Raw genomic sequence first — 24,945 nt, forward strand, 5'->3', positions numbered from 1 at the left:
GGGGGTGCAGGGTGCTGGGGCAGGTGATCGGGGGGATCAGGCTGGCCGGGGTGCTCAGGGCTGGCTGTGTAGGAGGTGCAGGGTGCTGGGGGAGGTGATGGGGGGGGATCAGGCTGGCCGGGGTGCTCAGGGCTGGCTGCGTAGGAGGTGCAGGGTGCGGGGGCAGGGGATGGGAGGGGATCAGGCTGGCCGGGGTGCTCAGGGCTGGCTGCGTAGGAGGTGCAGGGTGCTGGGGGAGGTGATGGGGGAGGGGATCAGACTGGCCGGGGTGCTCAGGGCTGGCTGCGTAGGAGGTGCAGGGTGATGGGGGAGGTGATGTGGGGAGGGATCAGGCTGGTCGGGGTGCTCAGGGATGGCTGCGTAGGAGGTGCAGGGTGTTGGGGCAGGTGTAGGGGAGGGGATCAGGCTGGCCGGGGTGCTCAGGGCTGGCTGCGTAGGAGGTGCAGGGTGCGGGGGCAGGGGATGGGAGGGGATCAGGCTGGCCGGGGTGCTCAGGGCTGGCTGTGTAGGAGGTGCAGGGTGCTGGGGGAGGTGATGGGGGGGGGATCAGGCTGGCCGGGGTGCTCAGGGCTGGCTGCGTAGGAGGTGCAGGGTGCAGGGGCAGGTGATGGGGGGGGATCAGGCTGGCCGGGGTGCTCAGGGCTGGCTGTGTAGGGGGTGCAGGGTGCGGGGGCAGGTGATGGGGGGGGATCAGGCTGGCCCGGGTGCTCAGGGCTGGCTGTGTAGGAGGTGCAGGGTGCGGGGGGAGGTGATGTGGGGAGGGATCAGGCTGTTCGGGGTGCCCAGGGATGGCTGCGTAGGAGGTGCAGGGTGCGGGGGCAGGTGATGGGGGCGGATCAGGCTGGCCGGGGTGCTCAGGGCTGGCTGTGTAGGAGGTGCAGGGTGCTGGGGGAGGTGATGCGGGGGGATCAGGCTGGCCGGGGTGCTCAGGGCTGGCTGTGTAGGAGGTGCAGGGTGATGGGGGAGGTGATGTGGGGAGGGATCAGGCTGGCCGGGGTGCTCAGGGCTGGCTGCTTAGGAGGTGCAGGGTGATGGGGGAGGTGATGTGGGGAGGGATCAGGCTGGCCGGGGTGCTCAGGGCTGGCTGCGTAGGAGGTGCAGGGTGCTGGGGGAGGTGATGGCGGGGGATCAGGCTGGCCGGGGTGCTCAGGGCTGGCTGTGTAGGAGGTGCAGGGTGCGGGGAGAGGTGATGGGGAGGGATCAGGCTGGCCGGGGTGCTCAGGGCTGGCTGTGTAGGAGGTGCAGGGTGATGGGGGAGGTGATGTGGGGAGGGATCAGGCTGGCCGGGGTGCTCAGGGCTGGCTGCGTAGGAGGTGCAGGGTGCTGGGGGAGGTGATGGGGGGGGATCAGGCTGGCCGGGGTGCTCAGGGCTGGCTGTGTAGGAGGTGCAGGGTGCTGGGGGGAGGTGCTGGGGGGGGATCAGGCTGGCCGGGGTGCTCAGGGCTGGCTGTGTAGGAGGTGCAGGGTGCGGGGGCAGGGGATGGGAGGGGATCAGGCTGGCCGGGGTGCTCAGGGCTGGCTGCGTAGGAGGTGCAGGGTGCTGGGGGAGGTGATGGGGGAGGGGATCAGACTGGCCGCGGTGCTCAGGGCTGGCTGTGTAGGAGGTGCAGGGTGCTGGGGGAGGTGATGGGGGGCGGGATCAGGCTGGTCGGGGTGCTCAGGGCTGGCTGTGTGGGAGGTGCAGGGTGCTGGGGGAGGTGATGGGGGGCGGGATCAGGCTGGTCGGGGTGCTCAGGGCTGGCTGTGTAGGGGGTGCAGGGTGCTGGGGGAGGTGATGGGGAGGGGATCAGGCTGGCTGGGGTGCTCAGGGCTGGCTGTGTAGGAGGTGCAGGGTGCTGGGGGAGGTGATGGGGTGGGATCGGGCTGGCCGGGGTGCTGAGGGCTGGCTGTGTAGGAGGTGCAGGGTGCGGGTTCAGGTGATGGGGGGGGGAATCAGGCTGGCCGGGGTGCTCAGGGCTGGCTGTGTAGGGGGTGCAGGGTGCTGGGGGAGGTGATGGGGGGAGGGATCAGGCTGGCCGGGGTGCTCAGGGCTGGCTGCGTAGGAGGTGCAGGGTGCTGGGGGAGGTGATGGCGGGGGATCAGGCTGGCCGGGGTGCTCAGGGCTGGCTGTGTAGGAGGTGCAGGGTGCGGGGGCAGGTGATCGGGGGGATCAGGCTGGCCGGGGTGCTCAGGGCTGGCTGTGTAGGAGGTGCAGGGTGCGGGGGCAGGTGATCGGGGGGATCAGGCTGGCCGGGGTGCTCAGGGCTGGCTGTGTAGGGGGTGCAGGGTGCTGGGGGAGGTGATGGCGGGGGATCAGGCTGGCCGGGGTGCTCAGGGCTGGCTGTGTAGGAGGTGCAGGGTGCGGGGGCAGGGGATGGGAGGGGATCAGGCTGGCTGGGGTGCTCAGGGCTGGCTGTGTAGGAGGTGCAGGGTGCTGGGGGAGGTGATGGGGTGGGATCGGGCTGGCCGGGGTGCTGAGGGCTGGCTGTGTAGGAGGTGCAGGGTGCGGGTTCAGGTGATGGGGGGGGGAATCAGGCTGGCCGGGGTGCTCAGGGCTGGCTGTGTAGGGGGTGCAGGGTGCGGGGGGAGGTGATGGGGGGCGGGATCAGGCTGGCCGGGGTGCTCAGGGCTGGCTGCGTAGGAGGTGCAGGGTGCTGGGGGAGGTGATGGCGGGGGATCAGGCTGGCCGGGGTGCTCAGGGCTGGCTGTGTAGGAGGTGCAGGGTGCGGGGGCAGGTGATCGGGGGGATCAGGCTGGCCGGGGTGCTCAGGGCTGGCTGTGTAGGAGGTGCAGGGTGCGGGGGCAGGTGATCGGGGGGATCAGGCTGGCCGGGGTGCTCAGGGCTGGCTGTGTAGGGGGTGCAGGGTGCTGGGGGAGGTGATGGGGGGAGGGATCAGGCTGGCCGGGGTGCTCAGGGCTGGCTGTGTAGGAGGTGCAGGGTGCTGGTGGAGGTGATGGGGGGGGATCAGGCTGGCCGGGGTGCTCAGGGCTGGCTGCGTAGGAGGTGCAGGGTGCTGGGGGAGGTAATGGGGGGGGATCAGGCTGGCCGGGGTGCTGAGGGCTGGCTGCCTGGGAGGTGCAGGGTGCGGGGGCAGGTGATGGGGGAGGGGATCAGGCTGGCCGGGGTGCTCAGGGCTGGCTGTGTAGGAGGTGCAGGGTGCGGGGGGGAGGTGATGGGGTGGGATCGGGCTGGCCGGGGTGCTGAGGGCTGGCTGTGTAGGAGGTGCAGGGTGCGGGTTCAGGTGATGGGGGGGGGAATCAGGCTGGCCGGGGTGCTCAGGGCTGGCTGTGTAGGGGGTGCAGGGTGCTGGGGGAGGTGATGGGGGGAGGGATCAGGCTGGCCGGGGTGCTCAGGGCTGGCTGCGTAGGAGGTGCAGGGTGCTGGGGGAGGTGATGGCGGGGGATCAGGCTGGCCGGGGTGCTCAGGGCTGGCTGTGTAGGAGGTGCAGGGTGCGGGGGCAGGTGATCGGGGGGATCAGGCTGGCCGGGGTGCTCAGGGCTGGCTGTGTAGGAGGTGCAGGGTGCGGGGGCAGGTGATCGGGGGGATCAGGCTGGCCGGGGTGCTCAGGGCTGGCTGTGTAGGGGGTGCAGGGTGCTGGGGGAGGTGATGGGGGGAGGGATCAGGCTGGCCGGGGTGCTCAGGGCTGGCTGTGTAGGAGGTGCAGGGTGCTGGTGGAGGTGATGGGGGGGGATCAGGCTGGCCGGGGTGCTCAGGGCTGGCTGCGTAGGAGGTGCAGGGTGCTGGGGGAGGTAATGGGGGGGGATCAGGCTGGCCGGGGTGCTGAGGGCTGGCTGCCTGGGAGGTGCAGGGTGCGGGGGCAGGTGATGGGGGAGGGGATCAGGCTGGCCGGGGTGCTCAGGGCTGGCTGTGTAGGAGGTGCAGGGTGCGGGGGCAGGTGATGGGGGGGGATCAGGCTGGCCGGGGTGCTCAGGGCTGGCTGTGTAGGAGGTGCAGGGTGCTGGGGGAGGTGATGGGGGGGGGATCAGGCTGGCCGGGGTGCTCAGGGCTGGCTGTGTAGGAGGTGCAGGGTGCTGGGGCAGGTGATGGGGGAGGGGATCAGGCTGGTCGGGGTGCTGAGGGCTGGCTGCGTAGGAGGTGCAGGGTGCTGGGGGCAGGTGATGGGGGGGGGGATCAGGCTGGCCGGGGTGCTCAGGGCTGGCTGCGTAGGAGGTGCAGGGTGCGGGGGCGGGTGATGGGGGGAGGGATCAGGCTGGCCGGGGTGCTCAGGGCTGGCTGTGTAGGAGGTGCAGGGTGCGGGGGCAGGTGATGCGGGGGGATCAGGCTGGCCGGGGTGCTCAGGGCTGGCTGTGTAGGAGGTGCAGGGTGCTGGGGCAGGTGATGGGGGGGGGGTCAGGCTGGCCGGGGTGCTCAGGGCTGGCTGCGTAGGAGGTGCAGGTTGCTGGGGGAGGTGATGGGGGGGGATCAGGCTGGCTGGGGTGCTCAGGGCTGGCTGCATAGGAGGTGCAGGGTGCTGGGGGAGGTGCTGGGGGGGGATCGGGCTGGCCGGGGTGCTCAGGGCTGGCTGCGTAGGAGGTGCAGGGTGCGGGGGCAGGTGATGGCAGGGGATCAGGCTGGCCGGGGTGCTCAGGGCTGGCTGCGTAGGAGGTGCAGGGTGCTGGGGCAGGTGATGGGGGAGGGGATCAGGCTGGCCGGGGTGCTCAGGGCTGGCTGTGTAGGAGGTGCAGGGTGCTGGGGGAGGTGATGGGGGGGGGATCAGGCTGGCCGGGGTGCTCAGGGCTGGCTGCGTAGGAGGTGCAGGGTGCTGGGGCAGGTGATGGGGGAGGGGATCAGGCTGGCCGGGGTGCTCAGGGCTGGCTGTGTAGGGGGTGCAGGGTGCGGGGGCAGGTGATGCGGGGGGGATCAGGCTGGCCGGGGTGCTCAGGGCTGGCTGCGTAGGAGGTGCAGGGTGCTGGGGCAGGTGATGGGGGAGGGGATCAGGCTGGCCGGGGTGCTCAGGGCTGGCTGTGTAGGGGGTGCAGGGTGCGGGGGCAGGTGATGGGAGGGGATCAGGCTGGCCGGGGTGCTCAGGGCTGGCTGCGTAGGAGGTGCAGGGTGCGGGGGCGGGTGATGGGGGGAGGGATCAGGCTGGCCGGGGTGCTCAGGGCTGGCTGCGTAGGAGGTGCAGGGCGCTGGGGGAGGTGATGGGGGGGGATCAGGCTGGCCGGGGTGCTCAGGGCTGGCTGCGTAGGAGGTGCAGGGTGCTGGGGGAGGTGCTGGGGGGGGATCGGGCTGGCCGGGGTGCTCAGGGCTGGCTGCGTAGGAGGTGCGGGGTGCGGGGGCAGGCGATGGGAGGGGAACAGGCTGGTCGGGGTGCTCAGGGCTGGCTGCGTAGGAGGTGCAGGGTGCTGGGGAAGGTGATGCGGGGGGGGGGATCAGGCTGGCCGGGGTGCTCAGGGCTGGCTGTGCAGGAGGTGCAGGGTGCGGGGGCAGGTGATGGGGGGGGATCAGGCTGGCCGGGGTGCTCAGGGCTGGCTGTGTAGGGGGTACAGGGTGCTGGGGGAGGTGCCAGGGGAGGGATCAGGCTGGCCGGGGTGCTCAGGGCTGGCTGCGTAGGAGGTGCAGGGTGCTGGGGGAGGTGATGGGGGGGGGGATCAGGCTTGTCGGGGTGCTCAGGGCTGGCTGCGTAGGAGGTGCAGGGTGCTGGGGGAGGTGATGGGGGGGGATCAGGCTGGCCGGGGTGCTCAGGGCTGGCTGTGCAGGAGGTGCAGGGTGCGGGGAGAGGTGATGGGGGGGGATCAGGCTGGCCGGGGTGCTCAGGGCTGGCTGTGTAGGAGGTGCAGGGTGCTGGGGGAGGTGATGGGGGGGGATCAGGCTGGCCGGGGTGCTCAGGGCTGGCTGTGTAGGAGGTGCAGGGTGCGGGGGCAGGTGATGAGGGAGGGATCAGGCTGGCCCGGTGCTCAGGGCTGGCTGTGTAGGAGGTGCAGGGTGCGGGGGCAGGTGATGGGGGAGGGGATCAGGCTGGCCGGGGTGCTCAGGGCTGGCTGGGCAGGAGGTGCAGGGTGCGGGGGCAGGTGATGAGGGAGGGATCAGGCTGGCCGGGGTGCTCAGGGCTGGCTGTGTAGGAGGTGCAGGGTGCGGGGGGAGGTGATGGGGGGGGATCAGGCTGGCCGGGGTGCTCAGGGCTGGCTGTGTAGGAGGTGCAGGGTGCTGGGGGGAGGTGCTGGGGGGGGATCAGGCTGGCCGGGGTGCTCAGGGCTGGCTGTGTAGGAGGTGCAGGGTGCGGGGCAGGTGATGGGGGGGGATCAGGCTGGCCGGGGTGCTCAGGGCTGGCTGTGTAGGAGGTGCAGGGTGCTGGGGGAGGTGATGGGGGGGGATCAGGCTGGCCGGGGTGCTCAGGGCTGGCTGTGTAGGAGGTGCAGGGTGCGGGGGCAGGTGATGGGGGGGGATCAGGCTGGCCGGGGTGCTCAGGGCTGGCTGTGTAGGAGGTGCAGGGTGCTGGGGGAGGTGATGGGGGAGGGATCAGGCTGGCCGGGGTGCTCAGGGCTGGCTGCGTAGGAGGTGCAGGGTGCGGGGGGAGGTGATGGGGGGGGGATCAGGCTGGTCGGGGTGCTCAGGGCTGGCTGTGTAGGAGGTGCAGGGTGCGGGGGGAGGTGATGGGGGGGGGATCAGGCTGGTCGGGGTGCTCAGGGCTGGCTGTGTAGGAGGTGCAGGGTGCTGGGGCAGGTGATGGGGGGGGGTCAGGCTGGCTGGGGTGCTCAAGGCTGGCTGTGTAGGAGGTGCAGGGTGCTGGGGGAGGTGATGGGAGGGGATCAGGCTGGCCGGGGTGCTCAGGGCTGGCTGTGCAGGAGGTGCAGGGTGCGGGGGCAGGTGATGGGGGAGGGATCAGGCTGGCCCGGTGCTCAGGGCTCTCTGTCCCCACTGCAGGAGAGTACGTGGAGGGGGTGAGTGACCAGGACGTGCTCCTCATTCACTCCTGCCGCCAGTGGACCACGGTGACGGCTCACAGCCTGGAGGAAGGGCACTACGTCATCGGGCCCAAGATCGACATCCCGCTGCAGTACCCAGGTACCGGGGCCAGCGGGGGGAGGGGCTGGGGCCTCTCTCCCAGGCGGTGTCTGAGCTCCGTGGGGCAGCCCAGGAGACGGTGCTCAGCCAGCCCAGCGCCCCCGCTTCTGTGGGGCAAAGGAACCTGCGGCTTCCCAGAGGCGTGCTGGGGCAGTGCCCAGCCACTGGGGCCGGCGGGGGAGGTGGCACATGGCATCTGGCTGTTGGGCGTGGTGGCGTCTCTGGGGGTCGGGATTGTGGCACCATCTCTGGAGTTCAGCAGGGGCGCGGCGGCGTTGCCGGGAGCTAGGGAGGGACATGGCGGTGACTCCAGGGGCTCAGGGACGTGGCGGTGGCTCCGGGGGCTCAGGGACGTGGCGGTGGCTCCGGGGGCTCAGGGACGTGGCGGTGACTCCAGGGGCTCAGGGACGTGGCGGTGACTCCAGGGCTCAGGTGATGTGTCGGCATCAGGGGCTCAGGGATGTGGCGGTGGCTCCGGGGGCTCAGGGACGTGGCGGCATCAGGGGCTCCGGGACGTGACGATGGCTCTTGGGGCTCAGGGACGTGGCAGTGGCTCCGGGGGCTCAGGGACTTTGCGGTGGCTCCAGGGGCTCCAGGACGTGGTGGTGGCGGCTCCGGGGGCTCAGGGACTTTGCGGTGGCTCCAGGGGCTCCAGGACGTGGTGGTGGCGGCTCCGGGGGCGCAGGGATGTGGTGGTGGCTCCAGGGGCTCCGGGACGTGGCAGTGGCTCCGGGGGCTCCGGGACGGGATCTGATGGCATCTCATTCTCACCACTGCTGGAGGATGACCACAGCTATGTTTGCTCTGGGATCCCTTTAACATCCCACGGCCACATTTCTCTGCCCTCATCTCTCTCTCCTGGCTTCCTCCCTTATGGGGCGCAGCTGGGAATGCTCAGGTTTGACCCCAGCTTGGGGCTCCCAGGCAAGGGTCCCAGCTCAACTGGCCCCTCCATGTCCCTGGGAGTTGCGCTCGAGCAGGTGGGCTTTGGTGTAATGCCCTGGGCACAACCTGGCACATCCCTGGCTGCTGGGATGCTCCTGCACCCCCAGAACACCAGACGTTCTGGCACTCTGGGAACAGCGAGACCCTGCCCCCGCCGGCGTGACCTTGCATGTACCATACGGGCAGGGAGGGGCGCTCTTCAAAGTGGTGTCCCCTGCCCCATACCGGACAGAACCGTGTCCAGTTTTGTCTTGGTACCGGCCAGGGGATAAACCAGAGACAAGCGGAACGGTCGGGTGCACGTGGACAATTGGCCAGCCCAAGGTGCGGCATGACAGAGATGGGGCAGGACCAAGCTAGAGGGGAGCAAGGACTGCTGGGCTCCTGGAGTGATCTTACCCTGTCTTTGCCTCAGTTTGCCCAGGTGTGAGCTGCAGCTGTGAGCTCGCCCGTGAAACCAGGGCAGGGGATTGGCGTCTCGTGCTGCCCACTCACCCGAGCACAGCCGGAGGCGTTAGAGGAAAACACCCAAGGGTGCAACGTCACCCGCGTTATTCCTTCGAATTCAGCCTGCTCGGGAGAGACCTGGATCGTATGTTTCTCCGCCGAGGCCCTGGTCGCCGAGCAGGCCCAGAAAAGCCCGTGCATGTGAAGTGAGAGCTTGTGATGCTAACGGTTTCTGCGCCCCACTGCCGCTCCATGCCAGGAGGGTCGCCCTGCACCGGGGCACGTCCGCGTGGAGCAGCCCAATTCCCTGGGGCAAGGGACTTGCCAGCCGGGGGATCAAGCTGGGACCAAGTCTCTCTGTCTGCATTTGGGGCTCGTGTGAACCATGCGACACCCAGAGCTGGACGCAGGAGCCCAGGTTGGGGAAGGCCGACTGGGGGACCCCCACCCCGCTTGGTTCTTCAGTCTCTTTCTCCCCTTCCATTGTTTCCCTCCTGTGCCGTCCTAGTATTAACCCTGAACGTCCCTTCATGTCCGGGGCAGGCTCCAGGACTAGCTGGACTTCGTTCTCCCGGCTGAGTCCTTCGAGCCGGCCCCCAATTCCAAGCGAGGGGCTGCAGCTCCCTTTCTCCTGCGTGCAGCTTTCCCTGCTTCCGCCGGGGCTGAGTGTGGCCCCTCGGGGAGTGGCAGCGCCCCAGGGGCTGAGCCCATCACAAGCCGAGCGGTGGCTGCAGCCCTGGGGGCTTCGCATGGGTCGGTGGAGCTCAGAGAGGAACCAGCGGCACCGTGATGGGCGAAGGGGAACCTGGGGGGGAGCCCAGGTGAGTCAGAGGTCAGGGGTCGTACAGGAAAGTCGGCGCCATGCCGGTGCGCGGCTCCGCTCCTGGCCAGATGGTGTGTGTGTGTGGGGGGGGGGCATGCTTCGGCGCTGAGATCACTGCAGCCGCCGTGGCGAGCGCCCTAATGCCCGCACTAAGTGCATCCCCCTTGGTAATGAGTCCTGCTGATAAATAAATAATGGGACATGGAGGCCGGGGGCGGGGGTGGGGGAGGGGTAATCACCGGTTCCAGCAGGAGACGCGGGGAGGGGGAGCCCGAGAAACGTGTTAACCGGCTTTACTGGGCTCATTCGTGGGACAGCGTCAGCGGCTCCAAACCGGGCCCAGCCGCAGCCCAGGGGCCCGCGGCGCCTCCTGGGGGAGCCCCATGGGGCTGGGCTCCTGCACCCTGCAAAGGCTGATGGGATTGTTTGTCTGGTCAGGTTACGTGTTTGTGACGGTCACTAGCTTGGGCCAGGCCGAGTGGGAGTGGGTGACCCCTCACCCCGACAGAACTAACGCCCCTCAGTCCCGACCTGCAGCCCCCCAGCTAGCCCAACCCTGGGGTCCCCCCAGCTCTGCCGGTGCCCCTCAGTCCCGACCTGCAGCCCCCCAGCTAGCCCAACCCTGGGGTCCCCCCAGCTCTGCCGGTGCCCCTCAGTCCCGACCTGCAGCCCCCCAGCTAGCCCAACCCTGGGGTCCACAACAGATCTGCCGGTGCCCCTCAGTCCCGACCTGCAGCCCCCCTGGCTATCCCAGCCCTGGGGTCCCCCCAGCTTTGCCGGTGCCCCTCAGTCCTGACCTGCAGCCCCCTGGCTATCCCAGCCCTGGGCTCCCCCCAGCTCTACCAGTGCCCCTCAGTCCCAACCCAACCCCTCTCCCCACTACCCCAGCCCTGGGCTCCCCCAAAGCTCTCCCGGTGCCCCTCAGTCCTAACCCGCAGCCCCTGCTAGCCCAGCCTGGGGTTCCCCGCATCAACTCCCAGCTCAGCTGATGCCCCTCACTCCTGCCTCCTGCTATCCCAATCATGGGCTCCCCCAGATCTATTTATGCCCCTGATGCACATCCCCCTGCTACCTCCCCAGCCCTCCAGAGGTCAGCCGATGCCCCTCCTGACCCACAGCTTCCCCCCTGCTAGTCCAGTCTGGGGCTGTCCCAATACCCCTCCCCATAACTGGCTGCATCTCTGCCGTTCCAGTCCTGGACATCCCCCCAACTCTGCTGGCACCCCTTATTTCAAACCTGCAGCCTCCCTCATCACTTCAGTACTAGCCAACCGCCTGCATTGGTCCAGTGCTCCCCAGTCTCCTTCGCCACTCCCCGGGCAGCTAAAATCCCTAGACACGTCACTCTCTGCCTTCCCTCAGTGAACGTAATTACTGCGTGCCAGGCTGTGGCCCCGCCCGTGTCACCGTACCTGGTGAGCTAACAGCGCTGGCGACCGCCACACCCACTGCACAACTCGGGGAAGTGGGGCAGCGTCACCGACATTAGAGGACACTGCTCTGAGTCTGGGCCCCTGAGGGAGCCTTGGGGACACATGCTGCCCCCCGGGTGCCCCGACCAGGCACGTGGTCCCTGAGCTGATCTCTCCAGGGCTGAGTAAAAGTCGACAGCAAGCGATGCTCCTGGGGCATGGCGGGGGGCGGGAGAGAGCAGCCGTGGGTGGGGCTAGACCCAGATGTGGGAGGAGCCCCCTCACTGTCCCCCTTCACACCTCGCCTGAGGCCTCTCCTTTGCCAACGAGGTCTACAGAGCATGGCATGATGGGCGGGGCAGGCGGTGAGCCGAGACCACGGCGCCTCCATCCGGCCCGCGTTGTCCCGCCTTGGTCTGTAACAACTTGTCACTTGTCTTCGCTTGCCAGCGCTTTGCGGGTGGCAACCAGCGTTTTGTCCCGTGTCTGTGCAGCGCCCAGTCCTCAGCGGGGGCCACTCAGCACAACTCTGCGCCCTGGAGGGTGACACTGATTGACCCCAGCTGCCCAGCTGGTCCTAGGGGGCCAAGCTCCAGGGATGGAGCGGGAGGCTCTGGGGCACCACGTGCCGGGGTGATGGCAGGGCCTTGGCCCGTAGATCTGCGATGCTTCTGCCTGCAGGGCAGCGGGCCCGTTACTCTGCGCCGGTGGGTGGGAGTGGGACGCGCTCTGCGGAAAAAGGCTGCCCCTTGCTCTCTCCCATTCCCTTGCATGGAGCGTGGCTCGGACCTCGGCAGGCGTCCCCCGGTCCAGGCACTTGGAGCCGCTCTCCTTTGGAAGAGATCTGAGTCTCACACACCCCGGGGCGCGGGTGACACCCAGAGGGCAGGCCATGGTGCCGTTACGGAGCCGACCGCTGATCTCCGCCACTCTGGGGTGAAACTGGAGAGTCCAGGGAGCTCCTGGGTTTATGCCAAATGCAGCGATAGCAGGATCCAGGCTCCAGGGACGCCAGCTCAGCCCCATCAGATGCTGCACGTCTCCGGGAAGCTACGTTACCGAGCCGCACGTGCCGCACAGGAGCAGGGCTGAGGGTTTCAGTCCAGACGCTCTCTCTGCACGCGCGCCGTGGGCGGGACGCTAGGGTGGGTTCCGTTCCACGCCTTGCCGGGAACTCACCGGCTGACGCTGGGCAGGGGTCTGCTCCCCTGTGTGCGAGGTGGGGCCCGGCGAGGCGTGCGCTCTGTAACTGCTGAGAACTCGGGCCCCCCAGACGCTCGGATGAACCGTTGCCCTGTGTCACGGGGTCCCCGGGCGACGCTCTGGAACCGCTCCCTACGAAGCCAGTCAGGACTCTGGGAGTGGGTGGGTCATTACACAAAGTAAAACTATTTCCCCATGTTTATAACTCCCCCCGGCCCAATCATGTGCCAGCATGTGCAGGGCAAACAGCTCACACGGCTTCCCCCTTCCTGGGTCTGACCTCGGAGCATTCAGCCTCCTCTGCCCCTCCGTGCGCTTCCCACAGCGAGTCCGCCCAGGCGGGGTCCTGGGGAAGCCAGAGGGTCCTGCCCCCCAACTCCGCAGTCAGACGTGACTCTCAGCCAGCCAGTAAAACAGAGGTTTATTAGACGACAGGAACATGGTCTAAAACAGAGCTTGTAGGTACAGAGAACAGGACCCCTCAGCTGGGTCCATTTTGGGGGGCAGTGAGCTAGACAACCATGTCTGCACTTCACTCCATGTCCCCAGCCAGCCCCAAATTGAAACTTTCTCCAGCCCCCGCCCCCTCTGGGCTTTGTCCCTTTCCTGGGCCAGGAGGTCACCAGATTCCTTTGTTCTCCAGCCCTTTAGCTCTCACCTTGCAGGGGGGAAGGGCCAAGCCATCAGTTGCCAGGAAACAGGGTGTTGGCCATTCTCTGTGTCCAGACCCCTGCACACACCTGCCCTCTAGGGCTCTGCAATGATCATTCACCTTTATCCCACCCCCGAGATACTTAAGAACTGCCTAGGGGAAACTGAGGCACCCCCCACAATATGCAGAGAAAACATTAAGAACAGTCCCACTTCGTCACACCCTGCCATGATGTTTTCAGAGAACTATCCCCAATGACTCCAAGATCTCTTTCATGAGTGGTAACAGCTAATTTAGACCCCATCATTTTATATGTATAGTTGGGATTATGTTTTCCAATGTGCGTAACTTTGCATTTATCAACATTGACTTTCGTCTGCCATTTTGTTGCCCAGTCACCCAGTTTTGTGAGATTTTTTTGTAGCTCTTCACAGTCTGCCTGGGACTTAACTATCTTGAGTAGTTTTGTATCATCTGCAAATTTTGCCACCTCACTGTTTACCTCTTTTTCCAGATCATTTATGAATATGTGGAATAGGACTGGTCCCAGAACAGACCCCTGGGGGACACCACTATTTACCTCTCTCCATTCTGAAAACTGACCATTTATTCCTACCCTTTGTTTCCTATCTTTTAACCAGTTACCAATCCATGAGAAGACCTTCCCTCTTATCCCATGACAGCTTACTTTGCTTTAGAGCCTTTGGTGAGGGACCTTGTCAGAGGCTTTCTGAAAGTCCAAGTACCCTATATTCACTGGTGACACATGCACGCACCGTCCAGCTGGCCACTTCTGTGCACGGCTCAAGGGGCCAAAGCACAAGGGAACAGGATTCTTTGCAGGTGTGAAAAGGACACCCCTTGGTGCACCTGGAACCACTCCCATCCCATTGTGCACGTGGGACATGCTCGCCTTCCATCTGCACGCACGTTTGTGCTTCCAGCTACGGCCCGGCCTCCAGCCCCTTCTCACTAACGTCCGTCTTTATTGATCTGATTGATTTGCTCAGAGCCTGGGAAGCGCTTCTCACAGCCTCGCAGCGTGGGTCTCATCATTCAAACGCATTGACCGGCGCTCGCCGCTGTCAGCCAACGGGAGCGCAGAAAGAGCCGGCGGTCACAGTGCCCGGCCGAGCTGACAGGCTGCACTTGGGGCCTGGCAGATCAAGGCAAGGGGATTCCAGAGAGACGAGTCCCGGCCTGCCCACCCCACAGCAGCCCCAGATGTACCCCCAGATCAGCCCCAGCAATGCTGCTGAGCCCAGCTGTCAGGATGGGACTTGGGCAGAAAAAAGCATTCCCTTCCCCTGCATTTAAACCACGTGGCTTGCAACCAGGAGGAGGCTGATTAGCCAGTGCGAGGAGACCGAACTGTTACCCCTTATAAGGCGTGTCGCAGCACAGAGGGGTTTGCCCTCTCCAGCCCCTTCGCTGACATGTGGTTCTGGCTCTGTCCCTCGGGAGGCCGGCCGGTCAGTATCATTCCCCCAATTTACAGAAGGAGAAACTGAGGCTGAATTGGAGCCTTGCCCAAGGTCACCCAGCGAGTCGGTGTCAGAGCAGGGATTAGACCTGGGGTGCTTCTGACTGCCCATCCTTTGCCCTTACAAGGGCTCCTCACGTGGGTCAGCAGAAGGGTTTGAACCTGGGACCTTCAGTGCTAAAGGCAGGCCTGTCAACTGCTTGAACTCCAGGACTGGCTTGGTAGCAGAAGCTTGTCTTCCTGCGTGGTCCAGGCACTAGAGGAGTAGGTGACGAGGTGCATCAGACCTCGCTGGGCCTTGGAACGCGAACCTCGCCTCTGGAGGGTTCTTCTCTTCAGTCCCTCAGATTCCTTTGGGCTCGTGGTGTTCTCCTCTGTCAGACGTGTAATCTCGACTGCACGTGCTCCTCCAAGTCTGAACGCCCACCCTTTGCTAGTGAACTCAGTCTAGCCAGGTAAAAACCTCACCTGTCCCTCTTCTTCCTTTCAGGACAGAGGAGAAAATCCTGGGGGATCACTGGTCATTTTATAGGCAGATTTGACAGCTGTTTTCTATTGACTTGGGGTTGTGGGCGATACATGAAAGGGGTCTCTTCTCAGAGAAGTTATTGGGGCTTGTCAGGGGGTTGGCGTAACATGGTGTTTGTAGGATTGGGGCAACTTTATAACATTTAGGACAGCTCAGTTTGGCCTTTTCTATTCTCTTCCCCACCCTGTTGTGGGGGTTCTTTTCGCGGTGGAGCTCCCGGCGTGACACTCTGCTGCAAAGGACACTGGGAAAGCAACAACAATGAAAACGTTCGCTAATCAAATGCATCCCAGAGGGGCTTGGTTTGTAGGCAAAGGAGAGTAAAGCAGCCGGAGGAGCTCGTCAATAATTCATCATTCCTCAAACGTGCAAATCCAGCGCCTGAGTTTCTGAGCGCTTTCCACCCTTGGCTACGAGGAAAATGCCGGCGTTCCTTCACATAGGTGGCCACTCCCACTCCCCCCAAAAGGCCCCACCCACTTATTTTGACTCCTCCCACCTAGGCGCATCTTGCTGTCTCAGTGAAAGTTCATGGCAGTGCAGAGTGCGACGTAGCAAAATAATTTGCAGACGATAAAAAACTTCTCAAGATAGTTAAGTCCCAGGCAGACTGCGAAGAGCTACAAAGGGATCTCACAGAACCGGGTCACTGGGCAAAAAAGTGGCAGATGAAATTCAGTGTTGATCAATGCAAAGTAATGCACATTGGAAAACGTAATCCCAACTCTACATGTAAAATGATGGGGTGGAAACTAGCTGTTACCACTCAAGAGAGAGATCTTGGAGTCACTGTGGAGAGTTCTCTGAAACTAGGGTGACCGTATTTCCCTATGCTGAATACAGGACACCTGGTAAAATTACTTGTATGCAAGTGAGTTCAACAGCAACCAATCAGAACTAGGCAGGACAAATGTTCAAATTAACATCAAGTTGACTGAGCCCCTGTTAAAAAGAAACCCTGTGTAGTTGGATTCTTTTTATTTACCTTCTTATCTTTAAGGCTTTAGGGTTCACACAGGGAGGGGTGATACCCCTCCTCCCCCGCACACACAGGGAGGGGTGACACACACACACACTCCCATACACCTCTCTTACACTGGGGGTAATCGACTGATCCAACACTCCCTGCCTGGCGCTCTCCACCCTCCATGCCTGACTGGGAACGTTGGGAATCATTAAGAAAGCAATAGATAGGATGGCAGAAAATATCATATTGCCTCTATATAAAACCATAGTACACCCACAGCTTGAATACTGCATGCGGATGTGGTCGCCCCTTCTCAAAAAAGATATATTGGAATTGGAAAAGGTTCCGAAAAGGGCAACAAAAATGATTAGGGCCCTGGAACGGCTTCCATATGAGGAGAGATTAATAAGACTGGGACATTTCAGCTTGGAAAAGAGACAATTTAGGGAAGATATGATAGAGGTCTATAAAATCATGACTGGTGTGGAGAAAGTGAATAAGAAAGTGTTATTTACCCCTTCTCATAACACAAGAACTAGGGGTCACCCAATTAAATTAATTAAATTACTAGGCAGCAGGTTGAAAACAAACAAAAGGAAGTATTTCTTCACACAACACACAGTCAACCTGTGGAACTCCTTGCCAGAGGATGTTGTGAAGGCCAAGACTATAACAGGGTTCAAAAAAGAACTAGATAAATTCATGGAAGGTTGGTCCATCAATGGCTATTAGCCAGGCTGGGCAGGGATAGTGTCCCTAGCCTCTGTTTGCCAGAAGCTGGGAATGGGCGACAGGGGATGGACCACTGGATGATTCCCTGTTCTGTTCATTCCCTCTGGGGCACCTGGAACTGGCCCCTGTCGGAAGACAGGACACTGGGCTACATGGATCTGTGGTCTGACCCAGTCTGGCCGTTCTGATGTTCTTGTGTGTTATGTTCCTGATCGCGCCATGCCCAGAGCAGCCCCTCCTGCGGAGATCTCATTGCTCCCATGGCAGAGCCAGCCCTTGCTTTCCCATTAGTGACGGGGCAGGTGCGTGTGACTCCTGGCAATCCGGCGGGGGGCATCCTCGCAAACACAGCCAGCGGCCCGCGGGTTTTGTTTCGCGGCTTCTGTGTGGGACTGACCCTGGGGGCAGGCTGTGACACATGACCTAGGAGCGGATGGCACAGCTGTTACCTTGGCCTGGGGCCAGCCGGGTTTGCTCCGGGTTATGGGGTTTCCGATCTGCCCAATGGCGCATCACAGAGCCAGGTGCTCGCCCTAGCCGTGGTGCTGGGGCCAGGCAGGGTCACCCAGCCTTAGCTTAACTGGTCACCATGAACTATGGGCCTTTTACTCTTGACTTCAGTGGGAGCAGGGCTAGGCCGATGCAGAGTGCCTTTGACCCCCGCTCCTCCCAAGTGACATTAGCCCCATGCAGCATCTCCCTGGACATACGCCGGCTCCACGCCCGCAGCATTCACTAGGGCAAGGCGTTGCCCAGGGAGTGGGGAGGGGTCAGCGGGTAACGCAAGCTGGGAGGGTCTGTGACTCCCCAGCTCCCCAGCCAGCCGCTCACTCCCGCAGGCCACCTGCCTCACCTGCCTGGGCCCTGTCCCTCTGGGTTGGTGGTGCATGCAGCAGCTGTCGCAGTCCCCGGGCAGGGAGGGAGGCGAGGGGCCGCAGCCAGCCCAGAATCTTTGCCGGATCCCCACGGACGCCAGTTGTTTACATTTTGCATTTCACTTCTCCTGGGGCAGTGACTCTGGGCTGGTCAGTTTCACGCCGGGTTTATCCTCCCTGTGACTTGCTGGTACCATGGCCTGATGCTGCTCTTGTGTTGGGTCTCCAGGGGGACGGGCTAAGCTCAGATCCCTGCAAACCATTCTACCTCTCTGGGTCAGTCGTGTCTCCAAGACCAAAGCTGAATCCACATACAGAAAAGTTTTTAATTGCAAGGCAATTTAGCCCTCAACACCCTCCCCGTCTTCTTCCCTTTAACCCCGGGGGAAACCCCCCTTCCTCTGCTGCGCATGGAGGTTGTTTTCTGTGCCCACGAGGGAGGACCCATTTTAAAACAAGGCCTTGCTCTTTGCCAGCTGGCTGGTAAATGGTTCCAGCCAATGGAGGGACATTGGCTGGGATTGCATGAGAATCATTAATAACCGGTCTCCCCCCGGCTCTGGTGCTAGTGGAGGGGCTGGGGCTGGGACGGGGCCTGCAGCACTTCGGGGCAGGCAGGAGTTTACCCCAAAGAATAGATCCTGAGGGGTTTGATTACTGTATTTCAGAAAACAGCCTGATGCCTCTAGCAGGCGTGCCTGGTGCTGGGGAGCTGATGCCGTGGGCCGGTGGCCCAGATCCACATGTGCGAGTCAGGACTCCTCTGTGTACCCACATTCACTGAGACCAGCAAACTCATTCCACGTCTGACTAAACCGGGATTTGAACCCAGCCCCCTGGCAGAGAAAGGCTGGGACCATCAGCCAGACATTAACCTTCCCAGCCCTGGGGATGTTCCAGCTTAGCTGGGCCAGGCTGGGACTTCTGAATCTGTGCAAGGGTGGGCTGCAACTCGGCCAGGGCTTGGAGCTCGTCGGTAACCAGCAGAGCCCGGCGGGAGAGGGTCAGAACCCGGGAGTGGGGATCAGTCTCTCCCCTCGGCCAGTATGGTCCGCACATCCCAGCAGGAACTCGGCCCCAGCTGTCACCCTCCACCCCGTCCCCACCGTCCGTCCCCGGCATGCGAGCCCTGCTCTCCCAGCACGGTTCGTTCCTGACCCTCTACGGGAAACCCAGCACCCGTGTGTTTATGTGCGTTCCCCCTACGGGTGGGGAAGGCCGATCTGTGGGTCTCTGGGATCCTGGCCTGGACACCAGAGGGGACCAGACCCGGGTGGTGGCGCTGGCTGCTTCCCCTGGGAGGTGGATCATGGACTCAGGAGTGGGTGTGAAGATGGGGGTGGGGCTGGCAGGGAGGGAGGCCCCCTTCTGGTGGCTCCAGCCCCCCCAGCCGCGATCCGCCCATACACACGCCGGACGAGGGGCAGTTGCTCTCACGCGTGGCTGGCAGCGGTGCTGGGTGACTGGTGGCCGACGGGCTCGGGGCAATGCGGTGCCAGAGGGGCTCTGCCCGTCAGCCGCCCCCGGGGCCGGGGCGCTGGGCTCTGTTAGAGGGGGCAGCGTGGGGAGGGAGCGGAGCAGGCCGAGGCAGGGCACAGGGACCCCCCCACGCAGCCCGTCGGGGTGCTGGGCCGGGGGGGGCGGGCTTGGGAACGGAGCCGCCTGCGAGCAGTTTCCATGGCAATGGGATGTTGGAAACCGCCAGGGAGGGAAGCCGAGGGTGTCTGGGAGCGGGAGCTAAAGCTGCTGCCTCTCGGGGGAAGGACCCCCCCCCCTCCCGTGTGTCTCCCCGCCCCCCCACAGCGTGCCCATTCCTGGCTCTGCCGTGAGCAGACAGCCCCAGGCCTCGCCAAGGCTGCAAACCAAAGAGACCCCTGGGAAGCCCTTCAGGCGCTGGGGGGAGGTGAGGTCTGTCTGTCCGTCCTCCCACTGAACCAGCGTGTCAGGGGCTGGGGCGCAGATCTCGGCTGTCCAGGGTCAGGAAAAAAGAGTCTCGACTCGGGGCTGGTTGCCGGGCAGCGAAGGTTCCCAGATGGCACGGCTGGGCCTGCTGCCCGCTCGGGAGCCTCCCCCTCTGGGCAGCGCGTTTCCTGCCAGTCACCCGCTGCTGAGCCATGCAGAGCGAGCGGGTGAGGGAGCCCTGGCGTGGGAGACCGGGAACCGGTTGGCATTTGGCATTTCATCCTGGGAGCGGCAGGAGTTGCGGGGCTGGGGCTGGGCTACGTGACCACGCTCTGGAGGGGGCCGGAGGGCGAGGGGGATGGCAGAGGAGATGCTGAAGTGGAGGGAGGGAGTCAGAGAAACCCCAAGCTTTCTGGGCCCAATCCTGAAGGGCACGGATCCCCTTTGTCGCACTTCTGCACTGACCCATGGGGTCAGCCCTCCCTCGTCTTGATCTCCCTCCGGCCTGCACAGACCCCGTCTCTGCCTCCATGGGACCCACCCTACCCCCAGCTGCTTCCCCTCCATCCGTGTCATCACGGTGGGCAGTAGAGAGCCAGGAGCTGCCGTGTGGCCGAGCTGCTCCCCTGTTGGCTCTCCTCTAGGCTGGGGGGCGGGGGGCATGGGCTCTCCTTGGGTTCACATGAACTCCAGGAGGTCCCAGCCCAGGACACAGAGGTGGGGCAGCCCTAGCAGAGGCCTGGTGCTGGTGTGTGATGCCCAACATTGCCCAAGAATATTCCTCCCTGGGTTAGAGCCCTGCTTCCTCTTTGCTCCCCAGGCGCGATTGAGCTTAACTGGCCCAAGAAGCCGCGGGAAGCGAACGCTAAGGCTGCAGGGTCGTGGGGAACCCAGATTATCCACTTGTATGTGTTGTCGGCAGCGTTGCTGCAGCCGTGTCGGTCCCAGGATGTGAGCGAGACACGGTGGGTGAGGTGATATCTTTTACTGGACCAACTTCTCCTGGTAGAAGGGACATGCTTTTGACCTCCACAGGGTCTTCTTCAGGGTGTCTGAGCTAAACACAAGGCGGGACAGACTGTTAAGCACAAGTGGTGCACACATGCTGCAGGAGACCACTTAAAAAGAAGTGGGCAAATGTGGGTTAGCAGGCAGCAGGGTGTGTAATGAGCCTTGAAACCAGTGTTTCTGCGAAGTCTGTGGTGTTTAGTGTCCAGCAGCTATGAGTTTAAGCTCCCAGGCTCATCTTTTGAAGGTGTTGTGCAGGTGTCCTTTGAGGATGAGCACTGAGAGGTCAGATATGGAGCGATCGCTTTGTGGAAAGTTCGCCCACAGGTGATGGGGTGTTGTTGTCTTTTGTCATTTTTCTGCGTGAGTTCACTTGAAAACATAATGTTTCTCTGGTTTCACTCAGAGAGTTGTTGTTGGGACATTTGATGCACTGGTTGTGGTACACCACGTATTGTGATGGGCATGCGTACGGCCCATAGATCTTGAAAGGTGTGTTACAGGGGGTGTTGATCATTGTATCCATGGTGATATGTCTGCAGGATTTGCATTTATTGTTCTGACAGGGTCTGGTGCTGCTTTGAGTTGGTGGGTCCTGGTCTGTGGGGGGCTTGCTTCGAAGGATGAGTTTGGCGAGGTTGAGGGGTTGTTTGAAGGCCAAAGAAGGGGCTCAGGAAAGATTTCTTTCAGGCTGTAGTCCCCATTGAGTATGGGTTGTAACTGTATGATGATATCCTGTTTGGGTTCTAGTGTGCAGTGGTAGGTGACAACTAGAGGTGTGTAGTCACAGGGGGGTTTATTTCCGTACTGAAGCAAGTTCCCTCAACGTATTTGGATGGCCCATTCCATGGTCCGATCTACTTCTGTGGTGGAGTGTCCTTGTTTGGAGAAGGCCATTTTGGTTGTGTTAAGATGTGTAGCCTGGACTTTCTCCTCGGAGCATGTTCTTTGGTATCTGAGTGCCTGGCTGTAGATAGCAGATTCCTTGGTGTGTTTGGGGTGGCTACTGGATCTGTGGAGGTAAGTGTGGTGATCCAGGGGTTTCTTGTATACAGTCATTTGTAGGGTTCCATTGCTGAAGCTGATTCTGGTGCCCAAGCACTTGATGCTGGTGCGGGAGTGTTCTAGGAAGAGTCTGATGGATGGGTGGTGGTTGCTGAAGTTGTGGTGGAAGCCTGTGAGGGAGTTTGGGTCGTCTGTCCAGAGGATGAAAATACCATTGATGTATCTCAGGGTACATTGTTGGTTTTGTTGTGCATTTTTACAGAACTTCTTCCTCAAGGTGGCCCATGAAGAGGATGGAATATTAAGGAGCCATCCCTGTACCCGTGGTTTGGACAAAGTGTTTGTTGTTAAATGTGACACTTTTGTGGGTGAGGATGAAATGAGTGAGTTTGACGATGGGTGTGGGGTGGATTTCCGAGCTTTGTCCATTGTCTTGCAGATATTTGAGCAGGCAGCGATGAAGGATGTCGGTGTATAGGGAGGTGATATCCATGGTGGCAAGGAGGTGTTCTGAGGGAGTTTGTTAATGTTTTAGAGTTTCTGGAGGAAGTTGGTTGTGTCCTGGAGGAAGCTGGCCCTCTGTGTGGTGAGTAGTTTGAGGATGGTTTCTCAGAGTCCTGTTCAGTAAGAATGCCATGGCCAGATATGATGGGTCTGCTGGGGTTCCCTTGCGTATGTATCTTGGAGGGTCCCTGGGGTAGCTTCATGGGAGATGAGGTTGTAGTTTTTCTTGGAGTTGTCTGGAGAAGGATTTGACGGTAATTCTAAATTCCTGTGTGAATTGTGATTTGGGGTCTTCGGTGAGTTCTTTATAGCAGGGGGTGTCACAGAGTTCTCTGCTAGCTTCGTTGATGTAGTCATCATGAGTAAGGGCTACGATGGATCCCCCATGTCTCTAACTTGTATGTGTAACACACTGGTAAAGTGAGTGCTGTATCTGCCCTCTAGTGGCTGCTCCACAACAAGGGTAACAGCCCACTACTGCTGCCAGCTGAGGGAGTTACTCTGCTGAGCTTCAATGCTGAGGATAACAGCCTACTACTGCTGCCAGTTAATGGCATTCCTGCATCATGTACTACTGCTGCCAGCTAAGGAAGTTAGTGCCTCGGTACTGAGGGTAACAGCCTGCTACTGCTGCCAGAGAAGCAAGCTACTCAGCTGTGCTTTGGTGTGGTATGTGTGTATGTTACACACACACACACACAAGTATATATGCTGGAAGTTCTTGCACACTTGTCCAATCAGGAAAGGGAAACCATCCTCTGTGGTTTATTTGACCAGTCGTGAAGAAGTAACAGGGCTTAATTTTTTGCCATCACTGCACAAAGAGTTCTGGGCCAAATAAGCCCCACAAGAAACCAGCTTATGGAGCCAGTAGGTGCCCAGGGATATTCGCAGAGGGTGAGAGGGGCAAAGTGGCCTATACCAGGCCGAGGTGAAGTCCCACTTCCGCCCAGAGGCCTGGCAAACTCTGGGCCCAGATGAATTCCGATTGGCTCGGAGGGGTTGAGAGCCAGCTGCCGGGCTGGCAGCAGCGGTGATGCTGGAGAGCGGCGGATCCGCTGGGACTGAGTGTCAGCTTCCCTCGGCGCTGCTCCGGGTTGTGGTCGGCACGGAGCCACGTGCTGGGCCTGGGGGGGCTGCGTCTCGGTTCTGTGTAGCCAGCCAGGCGGATTGGAAGTGTGCGTGTGGGAACACGCCATGCTCCCTTACTTCGTGCCGTCACCAGAACTGCAAGTGCCCCTCTGCTCCGGCACAGGCCCCGGGCTCCCCTAAACGCCTGGATCTCAGCGGCTCTCCTGGAGGATGGGAGTTAACTCATTAGAAAGTGTCTCAGCTAATCAGAGGAATAACTTTAGCACCCCCCCCCCGCACCCCCTGATCATGTGGCACTGGGGGGCACGGGGGCCTGGGAAGGGTTAAGCGTTAACTGAGGAGTTAAGGGGGCTGGAGCGGTGTCCCATTGCCCCCTGTTGGCAATGGCTGTGTATTACCGTGCCCGCCTGCGGGAGGGGGCTGACCTCAGGTCTGTGCTCAGCGAGCCCCCGGGACGTTGCCCGCGCTGCAGCCTTTGCTGAGCAGGAAGTGCTTGGCCGCGGCCCATTGATCCAGCCGGCCCTCCCTCTGCTCGGGGATTTCCTGCTCTCTCCCCACGCCATGCCGGGGGCGGGGAGGTGGCTTTCCCGTAAGCCAGCTGGCCTCTTCTCTGTCTGCCCCCTTCCCTATGGCCAGGAGGGTCCCTGGGAGGAGAGGGAAAGGGCTGGGCGGGAGTCAATGGGCTTTGCTGGGATAGGGATATAAATCATGGGCCAAATTCGCCATCCTCTCTGAGGTCAGTGGAGCTCCCCAAGCGATGGGTTTGGCCCCGTGGCCCTGCCCTGCCCCATAGGCCCTGTTAGCCTGGGACCTTCACCCCCCTCCCAGCTGTGGGTGTTCACCTGGTGCCTGCCGACGGGGGGCTGGACCGTTCCTCTTCTCCTGTCATCTCTCTGCAGCTCTGGACAAGCTGTGTCGTGTCCTCCCAGCCCGGGGCTGTACCAGCAGGGGGGATCGTGCGAGCGCCGGCCCGGGAACGTGCTCCCAAAGGGCACTTCCCCATCAGTGAATGCACCCGCCTCGCATCTTCCTGGGCACCCTCTGCACCGCTGTTGCAGTGAGCGTGGGTCCTGCAGATCCCGAGGGCACCAGCCGTTGAGCCCTGATGGGGTGTTGGGCCCCCTCCGAATGACGACACCCTGCTTTACTGGCCTCTGTACCCCTGCAGCCTGAGGAGGGAGGGAGACCTGGGGCGACCCCGTGAATAAAGCCTGGGGCAGGAACCCCCAATATTTGCACTGAGGGGACCCCTCCTGGGAAGGTGGTGGGTGCAGGGGTGCTCAGCGCTGCCTGCTGGTGTTTCTCATGGACGGGGCCCCTTGGCCACCCCCTGGGACCCCTCTGGGGCTGGCTTCGCATGCACGCCCTGGGCTTGCATTGTCCGTGTGCAAACATGAGCTCCCCAGGCGGGGATCTGAGCGGCAGGTGATGCTCCCGCGCTGCCTGGTGGCCACTGGGTCAGACACACGCAGTGGTGGAGCTGGGACCCAGGGGAGGGGGCTAGGGCTTGCAGGGCTGCACGGGGCTGGGTCTCTTTCCATTAACTGGGGCTTTGGGCTGGGCTGTTACAGGGAAGTTTAAGCTGCTGGACCAAGACCGGGACGTACGCGAACCCGTTCAGTATTTCAACAGCGTGGAGGAGGTGGCCAGCAGCTTCCCGGACCGTGTCTTCGTCATGGAGGCCATCACCTTCAGCGTGAAGGTCAGCGCCATGCCAGTGCTCGGCCCACTGCCCGCCAGCAGGCCCCCGGCGCTGGGCTGGCTGGGAGCAGGTCCGTGGGATCCGCCCGGGGCCCAGGCAGCCAGCGGGCTGGTCGGGGCCAGGTGCGCAGGAGGCCTGCAGGGAGCAGCGCTGGGATCCTGGCACCGGGGAGCCGCGGCCTTGGCCCGCTCTGCTCCAGGCAGGCGCCTGGTCCGGCGCAGATGACTGGAGAGTCCTGGGCATTTGGTATCCTGTCCCATGGGACCCAAAACGCTCGTCTGAGCCACAGACATGGCTGGTCCCTTCTTGGGCCCCTGCAGCCCCATTCACCCTTTGGGGCCTGTGTGCTTTCCAGCCCTGTGGCCCCCCTCACGGCCCGCAGTACCAGCCATTTCTCTGGCCCCATTCGCCCCCCAGGGCCCAAGTGCTTCCCACCCCCCCATATCCCCCAGTGCCAGCTGCCTCGCTGGCCCCATTAACCCTTTGGTGCCCCTGTGCTTCCCAGCCCCTGTGCCCCCCGCCAGTGCCAGCTACTTCTCTGGCCCCATTCACCCTCGGTGCCAGCTGCCTCTGCAGCCCCATCCACCCCTCAGGGCCCATGTGCTTCCCAGCCCCCTTGCCCCCACTGCCAGCCGCCTCGCTGGCCCCATTAAACCTTTGGTGCTCCTGTGCTTCCCAG

The 24,945-nt window shown here is 62.6% G+C and overlaps 1 protein-coding gene across 1 annotated transcript in view; it reads left to right on the top strand.

The window, feature by feature from the left end:
• Nucleotides 1-24,945, top strand: part of GAREM2 (GRB2 associated regulator of MAPK1 subtype 2) — a 45,697-nt gene that overhangs the window by 11,851 nt on the left and 8,901 nt on the right. The window contains exons 2-3 of the mRNA XM_037893728.2: nucleotides 6,845-6,985; nucleotides 24,136-24,266. Of these exons, the coding sequence (XP_037749656.1) occupies nucleotides 6,845-6,985; nucleotides 24,136-24,266 (272 nt within the window). The remainder of the gene's footprint in view (nucleotides 1-6,844; nucleotides 6,986-24,135; nucleotides 24,267-24,945) is intronic.

Source organism: Chelonia mydas, chromosome 3 (assembly GCF_015237465.2).
Source record: "Chelonia mydas isolate rCheMyd1 chromosome 3, rCheMyd1.pri.v2, whole genome shotgun sequence".
Lineage (NCBI taxonomy): Eukaryota > Metazoa > Chordata > Testudines > Cheloniidae > Chelonia > Chelonia mydas.